At 42.6% G+C, this 21,260-nt stretch overlaps 1 protein-coding gene across 4 annotated transcripts in view; it reads left to right on the top strand.

The window, feature by feature from the left end:
- The window catches only part of GLI2 (GLI family zinc finger 2), a 192,405-nt gene that overhangs the window by 118,083 nt on the left and 53,062 nt on the right, over positions 1–21,260 (top strand). For all 4 annotated transcript variants that reach the window (XM_071562407.1, XM_071562408.1, XM_071562406.1 and 1 more), the window contains one exon: positions 6,275–6,380. In XM_071562407.1, the coding sequence (XP_071418508.1) occupies positions 6,275–6,380 (106 nt within the window). The remainder of the gene's footprint in view (positions 1–6,274; positions 6,381–21,260) is intronic.

Below are 21,260 nucleotides of genomic sequence, written 5' to 3'. Positions count from 1 at the left end.
CCCATATCGATCCGAGTGGTGGTTCTGGGAATGGCTGTCCTTGCAAAGCCCTTAATATTCTGTGTAGTGGTATATGACTTCATTCAAGGAGAATCCCACAGACGCATCAGTGTGATCTGCTCTGTCATGTTTCTGTGACCCAATTTTCCCTGTTCTTTGTCTCAGACCTTCCCTGACCCCAGGCCTATTATCCTTTCCAGTAATTCACCCAGACCATTATTAATGGTGCATTAACTTTGGCTGTGCTTTCAGTGAAGATGTTTTTCTTGTGCTCATTCATTCGCTCAGCTCACTTAAACAGCTAGATCATTATTCTGGGGACATCACACAAACACAAAAACATCTCCCTTGCAGACACCTACAGTCCTGCAGCACTTTGCCAGAGGGGCCACCATCCAAATTCAACACTGAAACACCCAGGATGGGCTATCAAAGGGAGTCAAGTAGCCACACACACACTCAGTCACTCGAGGCTGGGTTTGGCCCCGCTGCTTGCATGCTGAGGCTGTCCAAGGATGCTCAGAACTCAACAATCCCAGGATAGCTCTGATGTGAGGAGAATTACCACAGGAAGGCTGGGGAGCAAAGCATGGGCCTGCCTTCGCTGTTTCACAGCCACTACACTAGTTGGATGCCAAAACACATCCCTTTGAATGAATGTGGATGAGTAAAATTGAGACATTTAAAAGTGTAGTAAGAAAAACAAATGCTACTTAAAATTTTGTTCTCACCTGATGCTTTGGGGTTCTCTGGGGGATGACTGAGTGAAGAACACTTCACATTTGTTGTACCTTAACCTTTTGTTTGAGAAGAGAGTGAGATTTGGACATTGAGGAGATGGGGAAAACTAGGAAAAGTCTCCTCGTGTTAGAGGTTTCCCTGTAGTGTCTAGTGTAGACAGCAATTATTCTCCTATTATCCTTTTCAAAGAAGGTGGACCCAGAAGGGGGAAAAAAAGAAGCAAAAGTTATTGTAAGCTGCTGTGTCTCACCAAGCAGCATCCCACCTTCTCCAGTAAAAGCTGCTGCTGTGGAACTGCTGGTGGACTCTCACCAGCATCTTTTGGGACATCCCTTTCCTATTTTTTTTTCTGTGTCAGCTGCTTCTGCACAGTTGCTAATGACAACCCAGTGACAGGAGTGTGTGGACTGTTGTGTGGAAAAGTTTTTCTCCCACTAACACAAATCAAGCCAGTACCCTGGGGCTCTGAAGCGTTTTAGAGATAAAGTTGCTGTTTCTGCCTGCTGTGATTGAGGTTCACTGGGTAACCTGCTCTTGTTTGACTGTGTGGACTTGCTCAAGTTACTCTACGTTACCCTGTTTCAGCCCCTCTCAAGTTAAAAAACACGGCTGTGTTTCAAATGTGTTTGTCTCCCTTCCTAAGGAGAAGTGAACCTCTGCTAGTCTTTGCAAGGTAGCCTGTGATCCCTTTAAGAAAGGTGTGTCACATGCATCACTAATCCCTTAGAAAATGAAGCCAAAAGGCATCTCAAGAAGTCAGTATTCATGTTTCCTCTTTTATAAGATGTTAGTTTTTTAGAGGTGTTTTTGCAAATTTGTTGATAAAAACACTAAAGGTACTGAATTATCCGGACTGGGATCTTTTGGGTTTTTTCCTCATCAAATGAATTTTCTTGTTGATTGGTTTCTGATGGCCAGAAACCCACTTACAGGCTGGACTGCTTGTTGCCACAGAAAACTGCTGGACATTGATAAGGAAAACCATATTTTATTTAGCCCACGTGGTGGTCTGTGCAACTTGCATGTGCATCAGATAAAGCAGGGGAAGCCTAGTACATATTTAGTGGTAGCAAGGGTCTCTTCCCAGCCTCCCTGCAGCACCCCCAATTGCAAGTGGGAAGAGAGGATGTTCTGTAATTCCTTTCTCAAGGGCTTTTTGAATCATTTTTGTTAAAGCGAACTGCAAATGAAACCCAGTTTAGCACTGTGGGGTCTGATTTCTTCTTCTGTCATTTTATGGGATTTTTAGCAATTGTGTGAAAGCTGAAGTATTTGGAATAGGAAAAGCTTACTTGACCCTTCCTAATTCTCTTTTAGGGGCTCAAAAAGAGGTGCTGCTGTGAGTGATGTCTAAACAGCTCCTTTGCCTGACGTACAAACCCATATGTGCAGTCTGTGTTTCTCTTGAGGTACAGGTTTATCTGTGGAGATAATCAAAAGCCTGCATCATCCTCAAAAAAATGCCTGTTTCTGATGCCTCCCACCCTGATTCCTGGCATTTTCGGTAAAGGGACATCCCCTTTAAACCTGTGCTTCTGCCTCATATCTTTTCTCTTTGAAGCCAGAGGGTTGGCTGGCCTTTGAATAGACAAGGATGAGAATACAGCAGTGGGAGGTCTGTGTCTTGCTCATAAACCTTGGCCAGAAAATCAGATCCGACAAGTGGGGACAGGTAGCAGCGTCTTTCCGCTTATCAAATGGCACAGTGGAGCAGACACATTCCTGGAGGAGCTGCGGCGGAGTGGAAGGTGGGGCCTCCTGACTGCGCCTTGCTGCTCTGCCACCATGGTTCACCTGGGAGCTGCGTGCCTATCACTCGACATAGAACTGTATTACTTCTATACAAAACACCCTGTTCTTTCATTGTCCCTGCCCCTTGGGTGTTGGTTTTGATGTGTTCTTCAGTTTCTCTTCCTTCAACAGGAAGCAGAAAAAATGTTTATCTGTGGTTCCAGTGTTTGGGGGACTTTTGAGGGTGCCATGGTGTGCCTTTGCACCCCAGTGTATTGTACTGCATGATTTAGTGTGGCCCGACTTTTTCCTGGGAAAAAGCTTTCCCCAGGCCTCCTAAAACCTTCCTCCCTCTTATGTAAAACAATCATCATTAGTGCTAATTGGGCAGCTTTGGGGTTAAATCTGCAAAGATTGCTTGGGTTTGGTAAATCCTCTGCCACTGCAAAGCAGATAATGCTAAACAAAAGATTGTGTTGATTAGATTAAAGTTGGCAAATTCATTGCCCTAATCATCATATTGCCCTTCCCGTGGCTATTCAGGAATACATCACCATAACTTATTTGACGTAATTGAATTTAATTGTCTTTTTAACTCATATGTGTAAAACATCCATCTTTGTTAATGGACAGTGTTGCTGTCCTGCTGCCAGCTTACAGTACTCTTCTGGAGGGGTGGGAACAAGAGGCAGAGTCAGGCTGATGTTTATGAATTGGTAGTTGATTGCCTATAAAACCATTCATTATTTCTGACCAAGCACCTGGAAGAGAATAAAAAAGAACAGCACCAGCCACTGGATCCTGTAGCCTTGGCTGGTGCTCCCAGTCAGGGAAGCAGAAGGGAAGTCATGAACAGGAACATTGCAAAGGGATGTCACAAAAAACAACCCTTCCCCTCACCATTAGTGGCAGCCAAGCACAGAACACACGATGGGGTTGGAAATGGGAGTGTGAAACAGATGCCCAAGGCAGAGGCATTACTGACCCTCCCATGGACCAAATAAGTTGAAATGCTACAAGCAAACCCACAGTGCCAATGGGAGTGAGGAATTTCATGGAAATTTTTCTCCCATTAATAATCAGAGGTGTGAGAAGGGAGAAATTCTCCTCAGATGTCATTTTTATGCCAATAGCAATAGCTAGAAAAGGAGGCCAGGTAATAAACAACCTGTGCTTTTTATTTCCCAGCTCTCCTGCATGACAGGGAAAGACTCTTTTAGCACAAAAATTTCCAGTGTTACCTCAGCAATCAATCATGTAGAAATGCACACTTACAAAATAAAACATAACTGGCCTGCCTTTTAAGATATTAATTTGACCTGGTTTTAGTAGTTTTATCATTATTAATAAATTAAAATGCTTTAGGGAATGGGCCAAAGGATTAGGATATGACTTGCAGTATCATTAAAACTTGACCATAATGGCAAATACAATTTCAGCCCATGTCAGCTCGCACTTTCCTGCACTTTGGGGGTTAACTCAGCCATGGACCTGTCCATTACTGCCAGAGTGGCCACCCTGCTTTGGGAGGATCCTAAATTTCACCAGCAGGGTTATGTGTTGATCCCAGGACCACAGAATTATTCCTGCTCCTTTGGGTTTATTTGTACAGCATAAACATGGGGCGAGTACTGCAGGAAGCCCAGCCTAGGGGCTGAGGCTGGAAGAGATGTTTGTGTTGTCTGCCATTGGATGTCTGCGCAGGGCCAGTTGATTTTGTGACCGTGCTTTGTATGTGGTAATGTAAAAACTCCTGGGGACAACAATGTCCCCAGGGAGGACAGTAGCTTTAGGTGTCTGCCTGCCTGGGCAGCTGTTTGAGCTGAGCATGATTTGGGGAGACCAGAGGCTTTACTGAGCTGTGAAAGCAGGGGATGAGGTGTGACAGCTAAACTCTGATGCATTTTTGACCTGGAAAAACACTGGTTACCTCTTAAAATGGAGAATCCTTACAAGTATCGTTATGTGAGAGATCATCCCTACTCAATACAGCTAAAGGGTGATTCTTCCTCTTGCCAAAGCAAATCATAAAGGATGCAAGTTCATTCTCTCTATGAGCTGCTTTTGGAAGAGGAGGGGAAGGGAGCAGAAGTGGGGGAGGCAGCTAACAGTTAGTCTACTGTGTCCTGACATTAGGCGAGCTGCAAAAATGCTCCCAGTGTATCAGGTAGTGTGAGGTGCCAGACCTTTGCTGGAGCATGGAGAGCAAGTCTGCTGTGGAGCCCTAAATACTTTCCACCCCGACTACCTTAGCTTAACGCCTTTCAGCAGAGTTGGCAGGAGGGTTGTTTTTGTGTAGTCTCTCACCTCTCCCGGCAGCCTGACTGACGGCGCCTGTGCTGCACTGTGCTCAGGGATTGTACATTGCAATGGGAGTAGGAGCCTCAGATCCTCTTGCTGATATGGTGGGAAAGACGTATATGAGGATTACACGCAGGTTTTGCGCGACGGACCCGAGAGAAGCACATCCCCACCGGACAGAATCAGCGTAGCTCTGTTGCAGCTGGAGTCACAGATGCAAAAGGCTGAATTTTAAGTTTTCATAGAAAAAGTTTGGCGTTTACTGGAGTTTGCTGAGCGTCAGCGAGCGACTTGACACAAGCCTTGACACTTTGGTTTTGGATGGTGCTTCCCCATTCTACAGAGAGATGGTACCTGTCGCAGAGGCAAGTCACAGTGAAATATGGAGCTCAGACTGGGTTTTGAAATGCTCTTTTAGGAGGTTGATTTTGTTTTGCTTTTATTTGCCAGTTAGACAGAAAGGCCAAGAAGCCAGAGAAGGAACGGGAAAACCTGCAACAATACTAAGTAGTGTTTAATGAATAAATTCTGTTTGTAAAGGCAGAGCAAGATCAGCATTTTATCTCTAAGCCAATTGCTGCCACAAATCTAGAAAGAGGCATCTTTACTGATGCGCTAAGCCCTGTCAGAGGGTGACTGTATGGCATCGCTATCGTGATCGTATGGTATTGCTATCGAGCCTCTGCTAATTGTATTTCTTTAGCTTCTGTAATTTTAGCAGGAAAGGCCCAGGCAGCCAGGCAGCGTTGCTGAGGGTGGTGAGGAGAAAAAACCTGATGAATTTTCCATCAGCTCAACTCACTCAAATATTCTCGCTGTTAACTTTTGGGGTCAATAATAAATATTAAAACCTGTAGATTTAATAAGTCAATGTAGGTGTTCAGTGCCTTTTGAGACCACTTTATCTTTCCATCAAAGATGAAACAAGCTTCTCAAATGAATAAAAAATAGGGCCTCAAGTGATTACAAGTGAGAGCAATTTGGGTTCCTCTCTCAGAACCTGGCAGTAGGCACTTTTGAGCCTCTTCTGACTGCCTAGATGTTCTGCATTAGCGCTGCTCTTGCTTTTATATTTTTAGGTAAATATTTCCGACTTGTGTGTACAGACCTTCAGGAACAGTGTTTGCTGCCACTCCAGGCTTGAGGGATGATGCAGGTCTGGATCCCACCAGGCTCTATTGAGTCTGATTTGCGTTGCAAGTCTAGTTTTCCTTGGTGCTTGCTATAATCTCCTCAAGTTCAAAGAGCGCTTAGCTGCTTGTCTTTGTCAAAAACCCTGTTGGAGATCTTTTATGTCGAAGATGTAGGATTTCTCCGCATGACTTTGATTATTTATTCATTCCACTTCTCTGGTGTATGATAGCGCGGATATCATGAAGACCTCTTGTCTTGCACTGCTCTTGCTCTGAAATTCATGGAGATTTAGTGCCTTTGAAATTGTTTTAAAAGGGAAGGAAAAGTTTTTGAAGTCCCTTTTTTTTTCTTCTATTCCCAATAACAGTGCCGCAGCACATTTTTCCGGCCTTCCACGCTCCTTTGCCAATTGACATGCGCCACCAGGAAGGACGATACCATTATGAACCTCACTCTATCCACGCTATCCATGGGTAAGTCTTGCACCTCCACTCCCGTGCCTTGCTAAAATATCAGCCACCTGCAGTATGCTGAATCCCACCGCTGAAGTCCCAGGGACTTACTGCCATTTGGGCAAGCTGTCCCTATGGCCACCCTCCACCTCATTGTCCCCATCCAGTGACAATACCAACCTGCCTGGAAAGAACGCTTTACAGCTCTGTTAAGTCTACAGAAGTCCCCTAGAGCAGCAGTATGGGAATACAGGGCTTCTTTGTCATTATCCAGCTCAGGTCCTAGGAACAGGCTTGACTTGTGTTTTTGCACCCGCTGTGTTTCTCACATCATGCCTTGCCTGGGTCATTTCTGTCACCATCTTGGCAAAGACCCAGCACTGCCTCCTCCCTTTGGGGACCTTGAGTACCATTCCTCCTTGCCTGCCAGGTGTGGGCAAAAGGCTGCCAGGAATGCCATAATTCAGTTTGATTTCACTGGACAACAGCCCAAGTGGGCTGGGCAACATTTTCTAAAATATAAGAAGTCACGTCCTCATGTGGTGTCTGTGTCCACTCTGGAGGGGCAGGACTCTGGGTTTCAGCGGTGACCTACTCATGAAAGCCTCACCTCCCTGAGGCAGCTGATAGGCAGCAAGCACGGGTGTTGGTCGGGTGCTATACCCTGGGGGACGGTTCATGGTTAATCTTCTCATCCATGGACATGGCAGCTCAATAGTCCTGACATGTTGCAGGAGATGCTTATAGAGAGATCTGGGTTCACCTCCTGTAAGCTTTGATCGGGGCAAGGAAAATGGAGCCAGCAGGGATGTGAACAGAGGTTGTAATGATCATGTGGCTGGAAACATTTCTTCTTGTCTCTGAAATGCACCGTCCCCATGGGAGGTGAGGAGCGGTGTGATGGAGTTGATGGTCCCACAGCCATCCCAAAATCCTTCAACCTGCAGCTGTAACACAGGGTTCAGACATCAGCTAGGGACAGGTCCCAGAGCACATGGTAGAAGGGAACCGGTATGGGATGGAAACCTTTTGTAAATAGAGCAAGGGAAGAACAACTAGGGCTCATCACTTAAAACACTCCTTTGATCCCTTGGAGTCCTGTTGTAGCCTTGCTGTCTGGCCAGGGTCAGTGCTCACCCCGCTTTGCAGGGGCTACTTGTGGAGCTGTGCTTTTTCTGGATAGGTGTGAGTAGGAGAACAGTCCCTGGGAGGCAGGTAATGCAGAAAGCAGCAGCCAGGAGATCTGTGGAATCCCACAGCTATCAGGGCTTTATTCTGCTTCCAAAATACTGTGGGAAATAAATGATAGGGCATTCCCCTGGATCCTACCAGAAGACAAGTCATTGTCTTTTTGGCTGGCAGTCAGTTTTACTGCATGTTTAAAGGGACAGAGCAGCTTCTTATGTGCTGTGTGCAAAAGGGAAATGACAAAGCAGGTTGCTAACATGGGAACTGGAGGGGATAAGGGGACTAAATGAAATAGTTCTGATCTTTCATGCAAGTACATGTAAAAATTGTAGAAAAAGATAGACTATTAAAACAACATACTGGGAGATAGTAAGCCAGAGCTCTGGCAAATAAAGCACATCCTGACTTTTGAAAAGGGTAATATTCAAAATAGTGGTTAGAAGAGAGGATGACAGATGTTCTGATGTTTGTCACGTGTTATTTGTGTGCCTCACTTGGTGCTCCCCTTCACTCCTCATGAGGAGAACTGGTGCACTGCATCTACCCTGGGGCTCCACAGCAGTTTCTGGTGGGGTCATGAAGAAAGATCTTCTCCAAAACACAACCAAGTGCACACCAGCTGATGCTCTGTACCTGTGAATCATATTGCCAGTAATGGAAGCCAGTATTTTATCTTTTTGGAGTTCAGCTGATCAACTCTGGCCAAGTGTATAGTGCTGGCAGATCAGGTTTCAGTTCATCTGGACCAGTATTAATAATCTGCTGTTTTGGCAGTGATCACATTTGTCTGTCAGTGGACAAAGAGTGTCCTGCTGACTGTTTGGGTACAGTTTTTGGCAAATAACAATTTGCAAATAACTATTGCCTTTCTTCTTTGGGATTCCGCACCTTCCCAGCAGCTTTGCTCACAAAACTAACTTGCGTGGTACTGAAGAGAAAACTTGGTTGCAAGTCTTAGAAGAGGAAACACAGTCTTCTTTGCAACTACCTGGGCACTGCAGTGAACGGTGCCTTTGTGGATGGTGAAGCACCAAGACTGAGCAGCCAAGTGCTTCTTGGCTGTGGCAAATTTTTTGGGTCAAGAGAACGACACTTCTGTTTTGGCTGTTTTCCGAGTGCCCTGCACTATGGCACAACCACATTGGGAATATTCTCAGCAGCTGTAGAATTAGTCTCTCAATAACTTTTCCTCTTTAAATTTTATCTGCAAACATTGTAACCTTATGTCCTGCCCTTTACTCCTCTAGTTTTCATTCTATGTTTCTTTTGTCTTTCTTATCTCTCCTCCAGTCTCTGCTCTGGAGGTCATAACATAGCACTCCCCCTCCTCGCTGGAGGATGTCCAGTGTGAAATCATCCAGAACATGGTGGTAGACCTAGGCTAGAACAGACTTAGTGGTTGCCTGGCTCTTGCTCAGTACACTGGGTGGACTGTGGGTACAATTGAGCCTCTAGAAATTTGTATTCCAACTAATGGTGCCGAAATCAATCCTCTTTGTTTTAAAGTAAACAGTGCATAAAAAATAAAGAACAACATGCATATTTTCACTCTAGAAATCATGGCAAATGTTTGGAAGAAAAATTATGTCACTGCATTTTGGCTTCCTGATTAATGTGATCAGTGCCTGACAGAGAGCCCCCAATTCATCAAGTCCATATTCTAGCCGTCTGCTGTCTTGACGGTACCAAATTTATCTAATTATGTGAACATTGCACAGCAAATTAAGTGCAGTCTCATTTGTTGCTAACTATAGGGTCTTATTATCTGCCTGCTGCATTGTGTCAAAGGTTTGCTTCCTGATTGCTCAGTGTGACATGGCAGTGCATTCCCCTTCATCACTGTTTGCATTTGGCCTAATAAGAACATACGTTATTTTATCTTAACTGGGGGGAACTCCAGTTACAAGGCTCTCTTGAGCAGGACCACCCGTGGGACCCTTTTCTTGAGAACGTAGATAGGAATGTGGAAAGTGCAAGTAATAAAAGATCCCCACACCAAGATGGGCCTGAAACACTTGCTGCGTTTCTCTTCAGTGTGGTCATTCCTTCTGTCTCAGTGATTTCCTTGTTAAGTAGCATGACAAATTATTTTCAGGACTTGAGGCTTCTTCCAACTCACTGAGGATTTATTATGTATGTCCAAAACCAGATTACGTTGGTGTTTCCTTGAAGAATCCTTCTTGAGATTTTTTCAGGGCGTTCCAGTGTTTCTCCAGCCATTAGGACAACCCGCTTTTCTGTACAAACTCTGTTGTTTTTACTTACTTCATGATACATTTTTTGAACATCTTTGATTTTGGGATTTTTATTTTTCCTTTTTGCATTAAGAACAGTTTGACAGAATCATGGTGCTTGCTTGGCTTGTCTAGAAAAATAAAGTATCTCATTCAAATGATCCTTGAGCTCTCTGCAGTGCAAACCAACAGGAATATTGTGAATTCAAGGCATTGTCCTGGATTCTATTGCTTGTGAGCTTGTGGTAATATGGAGGATAGAGGGAGAAGCAGGATTGGAGCCCAGTGGACACTTTAAAGGGTGTAATGCAGAAGAATGGAGTTAAATTGAATATGGGATGAAATCTATCCCAGAAGTGTAGAATTAGAGCAGAATTAATAAATTAAGTTGTATTAGTACATATCAATTGTATGATGCAACACAAAGTAGCATCCATTTAATAGTTAAGTAATGCTACAGTACTCAAAAGATAAAAAAAAGACAGAAAAATAAATTTGGAGATTCTGCATTATTCTGGAGACATTGCATCAAATTACAGAGCTATGTACTGTTTTTCCGTGACATCCTCTCTTCTGCAGCAGAGAATGGCCCAGATGCTGTGGAAGAGCAATGGTGGGTGTTGCATGCATTTTTTGTGTGCAGCTTTTATTGATTTGTCAGAATTTCCCTCTTTACCATTGGTTGTAGGCAGAACACAGGTCAGAGCTATTGGAACGAAAGTCATCAGCCAGAGTGTGTCTGCAGGTTCAAAGCTGAACTAGAGAAATTCAATTCATAAGACTGAACAGGTCCATTTCTAGTAAAAGGCGTATTTTATTTTAGCAAACTTCTTCAGAAGTTCCATTGTGGCCTGGTCTCTGCAATAATTCCAATCTACCTTAAACTAAGGGGACTCAGGGTCAGCTTTGCAATACCAAGCCCTTGACTCCAGAGAAAAGCTGCTAGTAGATATGGGAGGTGATTACTGATAGCTCCCTTCCTTCCACTCCCCACTATTTGGTGTGCTTAGCTACACTCAACTATTTTTTAAAGCATAACAAAAATAGCTAAAAACTCCTTAGCTCAGCTTAAAAGTCCTTGCCAGTGCAAGAGCCTTCGGGGCTAACCCTTGTAAACAGCATGTCTAGGCTTGACTCAGCAAGAAGCTTTTTAACAGTAGCTCCTAAACTGTGGTTAAAACCCATCAGGCATTACACAGTGTAACAAACAAAAGCAGCCTTGTTTTTCTGCTAACATCCTGGTGGTGTTTTAGGATGCAGTTCTGACATTATTTATTAACAAAATATTGTTGCTGCTCTTCTGTCCACAAATAAAAATAGTGAAAAAAAACCAAACAACACACCCAAACAAAAACAACAAGCTGGTAATCACAAATTCCATGGCTTTCATGAGGACTAAATTGTCCCAAAGACCTAAATATAGAAAAGACTCCATCTCTATGATAATGTGAAGTTGCCCTTAATTTCCCTCTGGTAGGGATTTTATCTCATTTAATCAGGGATCTTCCTGCATTTCCCTGAGATCTTAATATATTACAGATTTTCCCTGATACCCAGCCTACACTTTTTTCTTTATCTGATCCTATTCCCCCTCCTTGTTGAAGTTTAGTTTTTTGTTTTTGCTACATTAAAAATTACAGAACACCTTTTCAGGACCAGTTCCAATGTTCCTCAGCTGTTTAGGCAGAATAATTCACCGGTAGGCAAGCTGACTGTTGAACTTTTCATCATAACAAGGCTATGTCTCAAATTTAAAAATTTGCCAAATTTAATGTCAAACCCAAGTTTTTCCGAGTTGAATTTCTGTTTCAGGGTGATTTGCTCTTTCCTTTGTTGATGTTTGTGAGATTCAGCCAAGGGAGGCCAAGTGGGGTTAAGGGAAAATATGTTGTTTAGCCATACAAAAAATAATCATCATCATCTTATAACTGGTTTTAGAAACAGCAGTGTCTCTTGCTTTGGAGTTGGAATTTGTTACTGTCACAGATGTGCTTTTTGCTGTTCCCATTCTACAAAAAGCACGCACAAACCCCCATCAATTTTGCCGGATAGAAGTCCTTTGAAAAGTCTCACTTCCAATACACGCAGTGAAGGGGTATTGGAGTTTTGCAGTGAAGTTTTCCAAGTGCCCTGTGGCCCTGACCGTGCTTCAGATGAGCCTGGCCAGGGCTTACCTAATGGTGCTCCCCATTTTCTGCTGCCCTTCTTCATCATCCCTTCCACACAGGGGATCCATGGCTCCACGGCGGAGAGAAGCTGTTTGCATCATGTGCTCTCGGAGCTGTTTTTGTGCATGACTGGATGTGCGTGAAGTGCCTCCAGTTAACCTCCATGGGACACAGCTCCCACGAGGCAGGAGCTGGGGTCCCCTCAGGAGGTTTAGGATGGGACCCCTGGTAGTGGTTGTTCCTGCAGCAAGGATGCTGCTCTGCTGAGCCACAGAACGTACACACCAATAAAACCTGTGTGTTTTCATATTTACTTTGCTACTGGAGTAGAAAATCTTTGGCAGGCCGTGATTGATGGTACTGTGCTGCTTAGGAGACAGAGCGAGCTCCCTCCGGAGTCAAAGCAAACAGCTGCTCAGAGAGGCCTTCTTATGTGTTTTGCAAAGTTTTACGAGTTTCACGGAATAGATACATTGCTCATTTGGGAAACAGGTTTGGGGGCTCCCACATCCAATTTATTCTGTCCCCTTCTTTCCCACATGCTTCTTTTATTTATTTAAGAAAATAATGTGTGAATTTTCAATGGTTTGCAGAGGCTAGTCCCTTCCAGAAGGCTGGTGCAAACCTCTCTCTGGTCTGTAATTAGCAGGAATATGTTGCTTTTAGGTGGCTCTTTGGTAACATACAGGAGGTGATTTGGGGACTGTCAATACCAAGATTAATACTTGATGGTCACTTGATCCAACTCCAGGAGACCACAGACTAAATACTGGGCTGCTGCTGTCATGTTTTGGGAGCTGGAAAATTACTTTAATTCCATCTGTGCTTTATTTTTCTTATCTCTAAAATGCCATCACAGTAATGCTTGCCCTTCTGATGTCTTGAGGGCTAAAAATAGCCAGGTGGTCTGTGACTCCTCTGACTTCCCAGATTGGGCTTCTAGCATGTTTTCAGTCATCAGGAAAGAAGTACACAGCGCTGCCTACCTGTGCAGAAACTGAGAAGGTACACACTTAGCCTCTTCTGGCCTCACTGGGAGGACAGGCTGATCAGGTCTTTTGAAAATGGGGCAGACATAATCCAAAATACTCATCAGGACTAGAATGTTTCTGTAGGCTTTTCCAATCTGATAAACTATTCTACAAAAAAAAAGGCCCCAGAAACTAAAAACAAACCAACCAAACACAAAACCTGACAGCTTTCTCTTTTGAAAGAGAAATAGTTTTTAAGCATATTCCCTTATGGGAGAGATTTGCATATCTATGCCATTCCTTAATTTCAGGATATTTTCATCATGTGTGTTTAGTTAAATAGCCTTCAGAATACTTTGAATAACTCAAACCTGAAGTCCAGAGGGACCTGGAGGGGCATGGTTTAGAGTCACTAAATTGTGAGATGAAATGCAGATCAGATTTAGAAACATTTGGGCTGGATCTTCAGTTGCTGAATGCTGGTGACATTGTTCTGGAGTGAGGGGTCTCAGTGAGCTCAGATGGAGTCGTGCCCATTAGTACTTAGTGAAGATCTGGGCCACCAAGTTGCTGCTGCTGTGAAAAACTGCAGCTCTAATTTAGCCTAATCACCACCAGAAGTGTAAAAATGGCTAAGAGGTTTTAGTATTGAGAACAAAAGCGTGATCTTTGCGGTCTTTTATGTAAACCTCTGGCATGTGTTCGTTTAATATGATGTCACTCTGTAATCCACCATTGCTTTTAAATGTCATTCTCAGAGCTTCATGTCAGCGAGTCTTAAGTGATAATCCCTTTGCTTACCTCACTTTATAGTAGATTAAAAGTGACTTCATGCTTCCACCTTATCCGCTGTTAAGCTTGTGCTTTAGAAAAAAAATTATTTGAACTCACCTCTCCTGCTGCTTTCTAAAGAGTTTCTAAACAGAGAGTGCATGTCTTTCAGAAGCTATCTCAATAGGATTGCCCATTCTCTGTTGCTTTCAGCATCTGTGAGAATAGATAAATGTTCAGTGCCAACTTCCTGCCCTTTTAAACTCCAGTGTTCTGAATTTGTTTCTCAAGTTTTCTCTCAGCTAAATGACGAGCACTGCCCATCCTGGCCTTTTCTTTTTCTTAATCCTGAATACATCCACTCTCTAGATGGTGTTTCACCTCTCCAGCTTCTTATGGTCGTGAAGACATGAGATGATCAGACTTGTTGTGGTTTTTTGCTTCTCTGTAACATTTTTTCTTGTACAGCACAGGGGTGTGTATCTTCCCCCTTTCTAGTCTTATCTCTTGGTTGAACTTTTACTCTATCCTGTAGCAAATCCTTTCTCAGTATGTAGAGCTCTACATAGAGTTCACTGTCCTGGTCCACTATCCTTTTTCTCTCTTCCTTAATTTCACGCTCCTGCTTTGAGCACACCTCCTTGTGTAATACATCCCTTCAGATGTTTGCTCCATGTTGTCATATCCTTCCTCCCTTCTCTGGCCAGACTGCAGCCTGCAGCATATAATCAAGTATCAGTCTGCTCAGCCTCCTCATTTTCACTGTGTTTCTCTGAAATCCTTTCAGTGTGTGTGAAAATCAATGAACAAACTCCATCCATCCCACTGGCTTGTCGAATGAAGCCTGTGGCACCTCACTTTTCAGGTGCTGGTTAATCTGGATTCCCAGCTACCAGTGGCCATGGGGAGCAAATCGCACAAGGTGCTGAGAGATAAAAACTAATGGCAGGAATGCGGTCTTGTGATACTGGCAGAAAAATGTAGGATTTTTAATGTCCATACAGAGTGAAAATTTTCAAATCTCATCCAAAAGTTCCCCCCACGCAGCAAAGAGCAGAGAAGTCAATTTACCCTGGATGGATGAAGGACTGAGTCAACTCTGCTGGGATTACAACATGTGGTTCGAGGGAGCCTAGGTATTTTGGGTCTGATTCTCAGACCACCCAGATGACTGGAGGAAAGTTAAAAAAAAAGTAATACTAATAAAAAAAAGCACCCTGTTTGGCAGAACTGTGGATCTGGATACCCTGCATGCAGCTGACACCGTGCAGACATCTGCACAAACCAAGGGGCAGATCTGGGTGCTGTTACTCTGGCAAATCTCAGATCTGCACAGCACTCCTGCGGGAGCACATGCATTTAAGTGGGCATTCTAGATTCCTGGCTTTGATACTAAGCCACATATGTATGTTTTATTTCTGTGTGCCAGACCATTTTGAGAATTTGTGATTTTACACTATTTTCTGCCTTGAAGGCTTTTCTTTCCTGCTATTTTATGTTTCACCATTGATACTAAAAATACAATTAAGAGTTAAAATAGCATTTCTCAAGGGATAAATTTTTTAAAGTGTTTGTATTATTTCAAATCATAAATCTCACTGTATTGAGTCTGCATAACAATGTCTGAAAGTGGGCGTTGTGGGTTTCCAAATAGTGTTGACTCTTAGGACTGGCTTGTTGAATACTGGTAATGTAAAGGTTCAGTGGGCTTTTCAAACATGCTGGATCACAGTTCATGTCAAACTCCTCTAACCTCCACTGAAACTCAGGACACTAAAGCCTACTCTAGTAAAGGAGTTAAGTACCTAAAAATTAGAAGAATGGATGGAGTTAAGAAACACAAACATGTTAATGAGATGGCTTGTGCATGCTTGGAGTCCAGCATGCAAGGCCAGGTCATGCAGCTCCTGCAGGACTGATAGGATGTTTTCTACTCCTCTCTGTTGTTGGAGCATGCACATAGCAAATCTTGTGGGAGGATGTGCTATGGAAAAAAACATACTCAAGGTTTAGATGATATCAGTTGGCCAGGCTCCACTTCAAGAGCAAGTTTACTGCATTCCCTGCACTCGCTTTATTGGCATGTGTGGGATTGGTTTTTGATAGAATTGATCGTGGTAGCTGATAGTTAAGCAGGAGAATGTGAGCCTTTTGATGATTTTTTTAAGCTGATATTGCGGGGGAACAATTTAGAGCATGGTAGGAGCTATCCTTTCATAATCCCTGGGCAGCAGAAGGACCTGCACCATGGTCTCCCCACTGCTGAGCACATGCTGTTGGATTGAATGTTAGAGGTAGGCTCCACCACCATCTGCTACCCTTTCTGTGAACGCAGTGGTGTGACAGTGTTTCTTTTGTAGAGGTGGAGCCTCCTCACAGCAGAGGTATTTCTTCCTGCCACAGCTCATTTTATCTCTCTCTTACACCTCTCCCTGCCCTGCACAGGCAAACCCAAGTCACTTATAACAGCACCTGGGTACAGTCAGAGATGACTGAAAAAAATTTTTAGGGAAGTATGAAATGAAGTCATGTTCAGCTTTTTGAGTTTAAGTCTCTCAGAGAAATAAATGCATTCTTAAAACCTGTAAGGACCTTTGAAATATTTCCCTTTTCGTCCTGTGAAAGTATTCTGGAGAAGAATTTGTCTTATTCCTCCTTTTGACTCTTCACAAGATGCTTTCCTAGCTTGGTTATGGAGCTACTTAAACGGCTTTTGATTTGCAAACCAGTTGCCACACATGGTACCTGCTGATTAAATGCTCCATCTGAAGGCTTCCTAAGATCCCTCAGAGTAACCACACATCCCAAATTGCCACTGGTAAAGGAAAGTCTACCAGACTGTGGTTAATAAAATAAAAATAGGAAGGTTTCAAGCTTACAACTGCATTAACTTGGGACATCAGCTGGATTATGTTTTCTTACATACACATTCTTATTTGAGACTTCACTGTGAGATAAAACACTTAATTTCATATGCTTTCATCATTACTCAAGTGCAGTGTGATATTTTACAAGAGAAAACTGTGTTGTAGATGAGAGAAATTAAACTGTAGAATGATAGGAGGGTGAAGGAATTAACGCATTCAGTCATCAAATCAGTAAATTAAAGGAAGATCAGTCTAATGAGGATTAGCAAGAAGAAGAAGATTTGTAGAAGATATTTGAAAAGAAATGATGAGCTGATGATGCAGAGAGTGATCCAGGCCACAGAGCTGTTGTAAAGCCTCTTTCTCTTCCAGAAAACATGTAAGTATATGCTTAATTGTAAGTTTATGCCTGTTTAGGTTTGTTGACTTCAGAAAAACTTAAATGCATGTTCACATACTGTCCTGAAGAGAGGTGTTCTCCTGAAGATACCATAGAATAGAAATGTTTACTAAATGGTGCTTGTGTATTTCTGTTGTAAAAATAGTTCATATTAGTGATTTTTCTTGTGCTGATATAGACTTGGCTATTGACTTCAGACCTGTTATGGGAATGGATTATTTGCTGTTATTCTGGTGAAAGGCTTCACTTTGGTTATGTTTCTTTAGAAGTAGAAGTCAAGGTCTAGTGAAGAAGGACTCTAGAGCTGTGGTGGTTACTTCCACTTAATGTTGCTGTGAGTCCAGCCTCATCACAGAGATTCCAACACTGTTGTCACACAAGCCAATTTGGAGGAGCCTAGCCACCGAGTTACCATGTGGACAAAATGTCTTGATGTTTGCTTTCTATGAAGAGCAAATTTTCAAGGAATTAGCAGTATTTGAGGTGCTGCTTTGAGTAACTGATCATGACTCGAGTCAGACAGTGTTGGTCATGCTTGTTTGGAAAGATGCTCAAGGAGCAAATGATATTTTCAGTTCTTTGGGAGATCTTTGCTGCCGTGTTACCCTGATCATAAGGCACTCATTTCGTGATGACATCTCTTGGGAAGTTAGTGTATTGTAGCGTCCAGGTCAAGGTGAATAATTCTATAATCTCTAGACCAGTGGGAAGGATTTTGCAGTTGGTTCCAAGGGGAGAAATTATATAGAAGTTATTTCTAGCTTTTCCCCTTTTTTTCGTAGTCCTCCAGCCCAACTGATATCTCTGTAAGAAGTATTGTTAGGAACTGATGAACAGTAGGATATCTGCAGAGTTTTATCCTGTACATTTTAATGCTTGGTTATTACCTGTTTGTGTATTATTTCTAGTAGAAATCTCTAAACAGAGAAATAGTCATAAGGAAATCAGTGTCAGCAGGCCCCAAACCACTTTATTCACTTGAAAAAATAGTGACGTTCCAAAGTCTAAATAGATTTCTGTCTGTCTTTGGAAAAGAAATGGTACATGCACACATAACCAAATAATTTTTTAGGTTAAGTCAGAGAAATTCAAACCCACCTTCAGGGGATGAAATGGCCAGAATATGAGAGACTAAAATGGAATTGAGCCAGTTAGATGTTTTATAAGCCATGTCTTCTAAGAGTTCCACAGGACCTTTACAGAGGACAAATACACTGGACTGCTGGGCTTTAGTGGATAGGAATGACAACCACTTTATATTCCTCACCAGAGCATCATCACATGGTGTTGCCTAATGAGTCAGAGGGAAAGGCACTCTCCCACCAACACCACTTCCTCTGTGTCCTGGGATTTTCTTTGCAAGTCATCAATTCAAGGCTTGGCTAGGTCTTGACCTCTCTTGGCATGTAAGATCTAAACCTGGTATGACTCCAGACTTTCCTCGACCGCGTCTGGTTTGAATCCTGTCACTGCCCAGACGAGTGTTACCACAAGAATAAGAAACTCTTCAAAGAGTTGTTTGTTTGTTTTTTTAAGAGCTGGCTTCTGCCAAATGTGAAGAAGGTAGGAGCTCTGTAAGCTGTAACTTTTTTCCCTTCAAGTCCTGATGCACTGGTGGACCTCAGGATCATATCATCCTGGTTTCTCCTCTCTTGATCTCTGCAGGGCATGGTTTGCATTTCTGGTGAATTGTGTGATGGTTTCTGATGAGGATGGATGGTGAGCAGAGGCTTGGGTGTGATTTCTGTGCAGATATCACATGGCTTCAGGTATGTCACTGGTGTAGCATATTGGGTGAGTGACCTTTCTCACGGTGACTCTGAGTAAATGGCACAATCTGAGGGATAGAAAATTCCTTGAGATGCCTTGCACTGAAAAGTAGATTGTGCTTCCTGCCAAAATCTGTCACTAGATGCAGTGCCTTCCTATCCCTTCATTTGTTTTTTGACTATGTTGCCAAACTGACCTTTTTCCAGAGTCTGGTTGCTGTGATTGATTTCATTACTTTGTGTTTTATAAACCCAGCCTTAACCGTTCTAGCTCAGTGTTCATCGATGGCTTTTCTCCCAGGTAGGTAAATTTTGTGGTTCACATGTTCCCCAGTAAAATTGCTGCATTCGGTGAAATTCCGGTGCAATAGGAATTTATGTGTACATGTATTGAGTGTGTGTAGCCTTTATTTACCAGTGCAAGGTCTCAATCTAATCTCCTCCTCCTGTTATCATCCACACTGGGTGAAAGCTAGGCTGAAAGTTCATCTCTTTGCCTACAGTGCATAATGGTCTGCACCCCCCTGATTGAATTTTGAGTTTCAATTGAAAGAGTTATTGGCATCCAGGAGCAAATCTTTGATTAAAATGAAACTGTAGATTTTTAGAAGCTGTTTGTGAAGGCTGAATGTAGAAGATGGAGGTGGTGTAGCCAGAGAATCTGGCATCTATGGAAGTGTCACATGAAATTGACAAATATGCCAGCAAAAATCCATGAGTACAATAGCATGGGCTGCATTTCTACTTGATTTTTGGCTTGTCAAACTTTTCTACTGCTTTCTTGAACAGCAGAATGAGAGCTTTCAAGTGGGACTTGTAATTAAAAGTTTATCTCCTACCAGTAGGTCCTCATAACTCTTCTCGCACTTACTCTGTCCCTCAGATACTCTATGACTGACCTTAGAAAATAGCCTGTACATTCTTGTACCTTTTTTTTATTGGCTAGAAGCTGTTTTATAGCAAGCATGAATGGTTGATTAATCCTTACAGCTTTCATGAGTACCAAGTGTGTACTGCATGCTGGGTAAAAGAAATTATTTTCCTATTAGATTATGAACAGCTTTAAAGCTTGTACTGTAATGTGATGTGCACAAAGGGAATTGTGAATATTAGCAGTTCAGATCTGAATAGCGAATTTCCTTAGTTGCTAAAAACACTGCAGATTATTTAAACCATTAAATATTTTAAAAATTCACATTATTTTCACCTGTTACATCCTTTGCTTATATTAACAAATCAGGCAGCAGATACAACTAAATAAACGAAACCCCACAATATGCAAAGTGCAGGACGTTAAGTCCTATTTTTAAAGTAAACTCTGAGACAGAAGTATTTGATACCAATATCCCATCAGCACCCTACTCCTACAATGACCGTACATGGGAGCTTATACCCCACTGAAATCAACTTGGGCTGCAAAAATACCTACCTGATGATGCAAAAAGATGACAGATGGGACTTTCTAAAGCTGCTACTACATGGAAAACCCCACTGCTGGGATTTTAGCATAGCTTTGATTTCCAGGCTTGGTTTGTTTGCCACTGTGTTTCTTAAAACAGGTAAAGCAATCCACTGCACATGAGCAGTTCTGATTTCTCATTTCCAGACCACAGTACAATGGCCCTGTGTTTGCCTTTTCAAAAACCAGAGAGAAATGTTTAAATAACATCTCATGCTGCATTACTAAAATTGCTGCAAATGTTTTCATTAAAATTTGAGTATATTTAATAGCCCTTCTCTCAAATTTTAAATAGAACCAATACTTGTTGACTTAATTACCCAGCAATATCTCTTTTTTTTAGTTTTTTTTCCTTATATTAATAAAATCAGTGTATGTACATAGTTCCAGCCTAAGCACACCTTGTTCTACTGACTAAGTGCATCATTTAAAGGGCATACAGTGTTAACACCTTTTGGCTCACTTGAGACTACATCACGCTGCACGCTGAATCCCATAGTGAACTTTATCCTATGCAAAAAATAAATCAGGTTCTCTATCCTTCCTTATAAAACGTTAAACCCCCCCACAATTCTGTGGTCATTTTAAACTGTCCCTATTGCATTGAGATTGCATTCAGGCTACATAGAGTATTGTCTCAGACAGACTTTGACTACTGTTGTGAAAAACAATGGCCATAACCTCAGTTGTGCACCTGCAGTTGACCAAGCAAAGACAAGAGCTGTCTCTTCCTTGGCTCTGCATAGTTTGAGAGTGTGCAGAAATGGGGCTGGATTTCTTACCCCTCTCACCACTTAAATGCCACAACAGGAGTGTAAACTTGTGTTTGGTGATATGGAAGAACAGTGATTTTTGAGGTCATGGGGGGATGAAAATACTGCTATTTCTGCTCCTGGGTCAGCAGGATGGACAAGCACCAGAACTGTGAGAGTGAGGAGAATGTCTGGGGGCCTTTGCCAGCACTGATGCTGTGAAAAAAAAACTGTTTTTCAAGCAGCATCCCAAATCCAACTGCAATTCCCTGGAAAGGAGAGGGTAAAGAATGGCTGTGCCTTTGCTGTTACAGCTTCAGGC

The sequence above is a fragment of the Pithys albifrons genome, chromosome 8, assembly GCF_047495875.1.
Source record: "Pithys albifrons albifrons isolate INPA30051 chromosome 8, PitAlb_v1, whole genome shotgun sequence".
NCBI lineage: Eukaryota > Metazoa > Chordata > Aves > Passeriformes > Thamnophilidae > Pithys > Pithys albifrons.
Note: the sequence above shows the minus strand (reverse complement) of the source record. Positions and strands in the feature narration are given on the sequence as shown.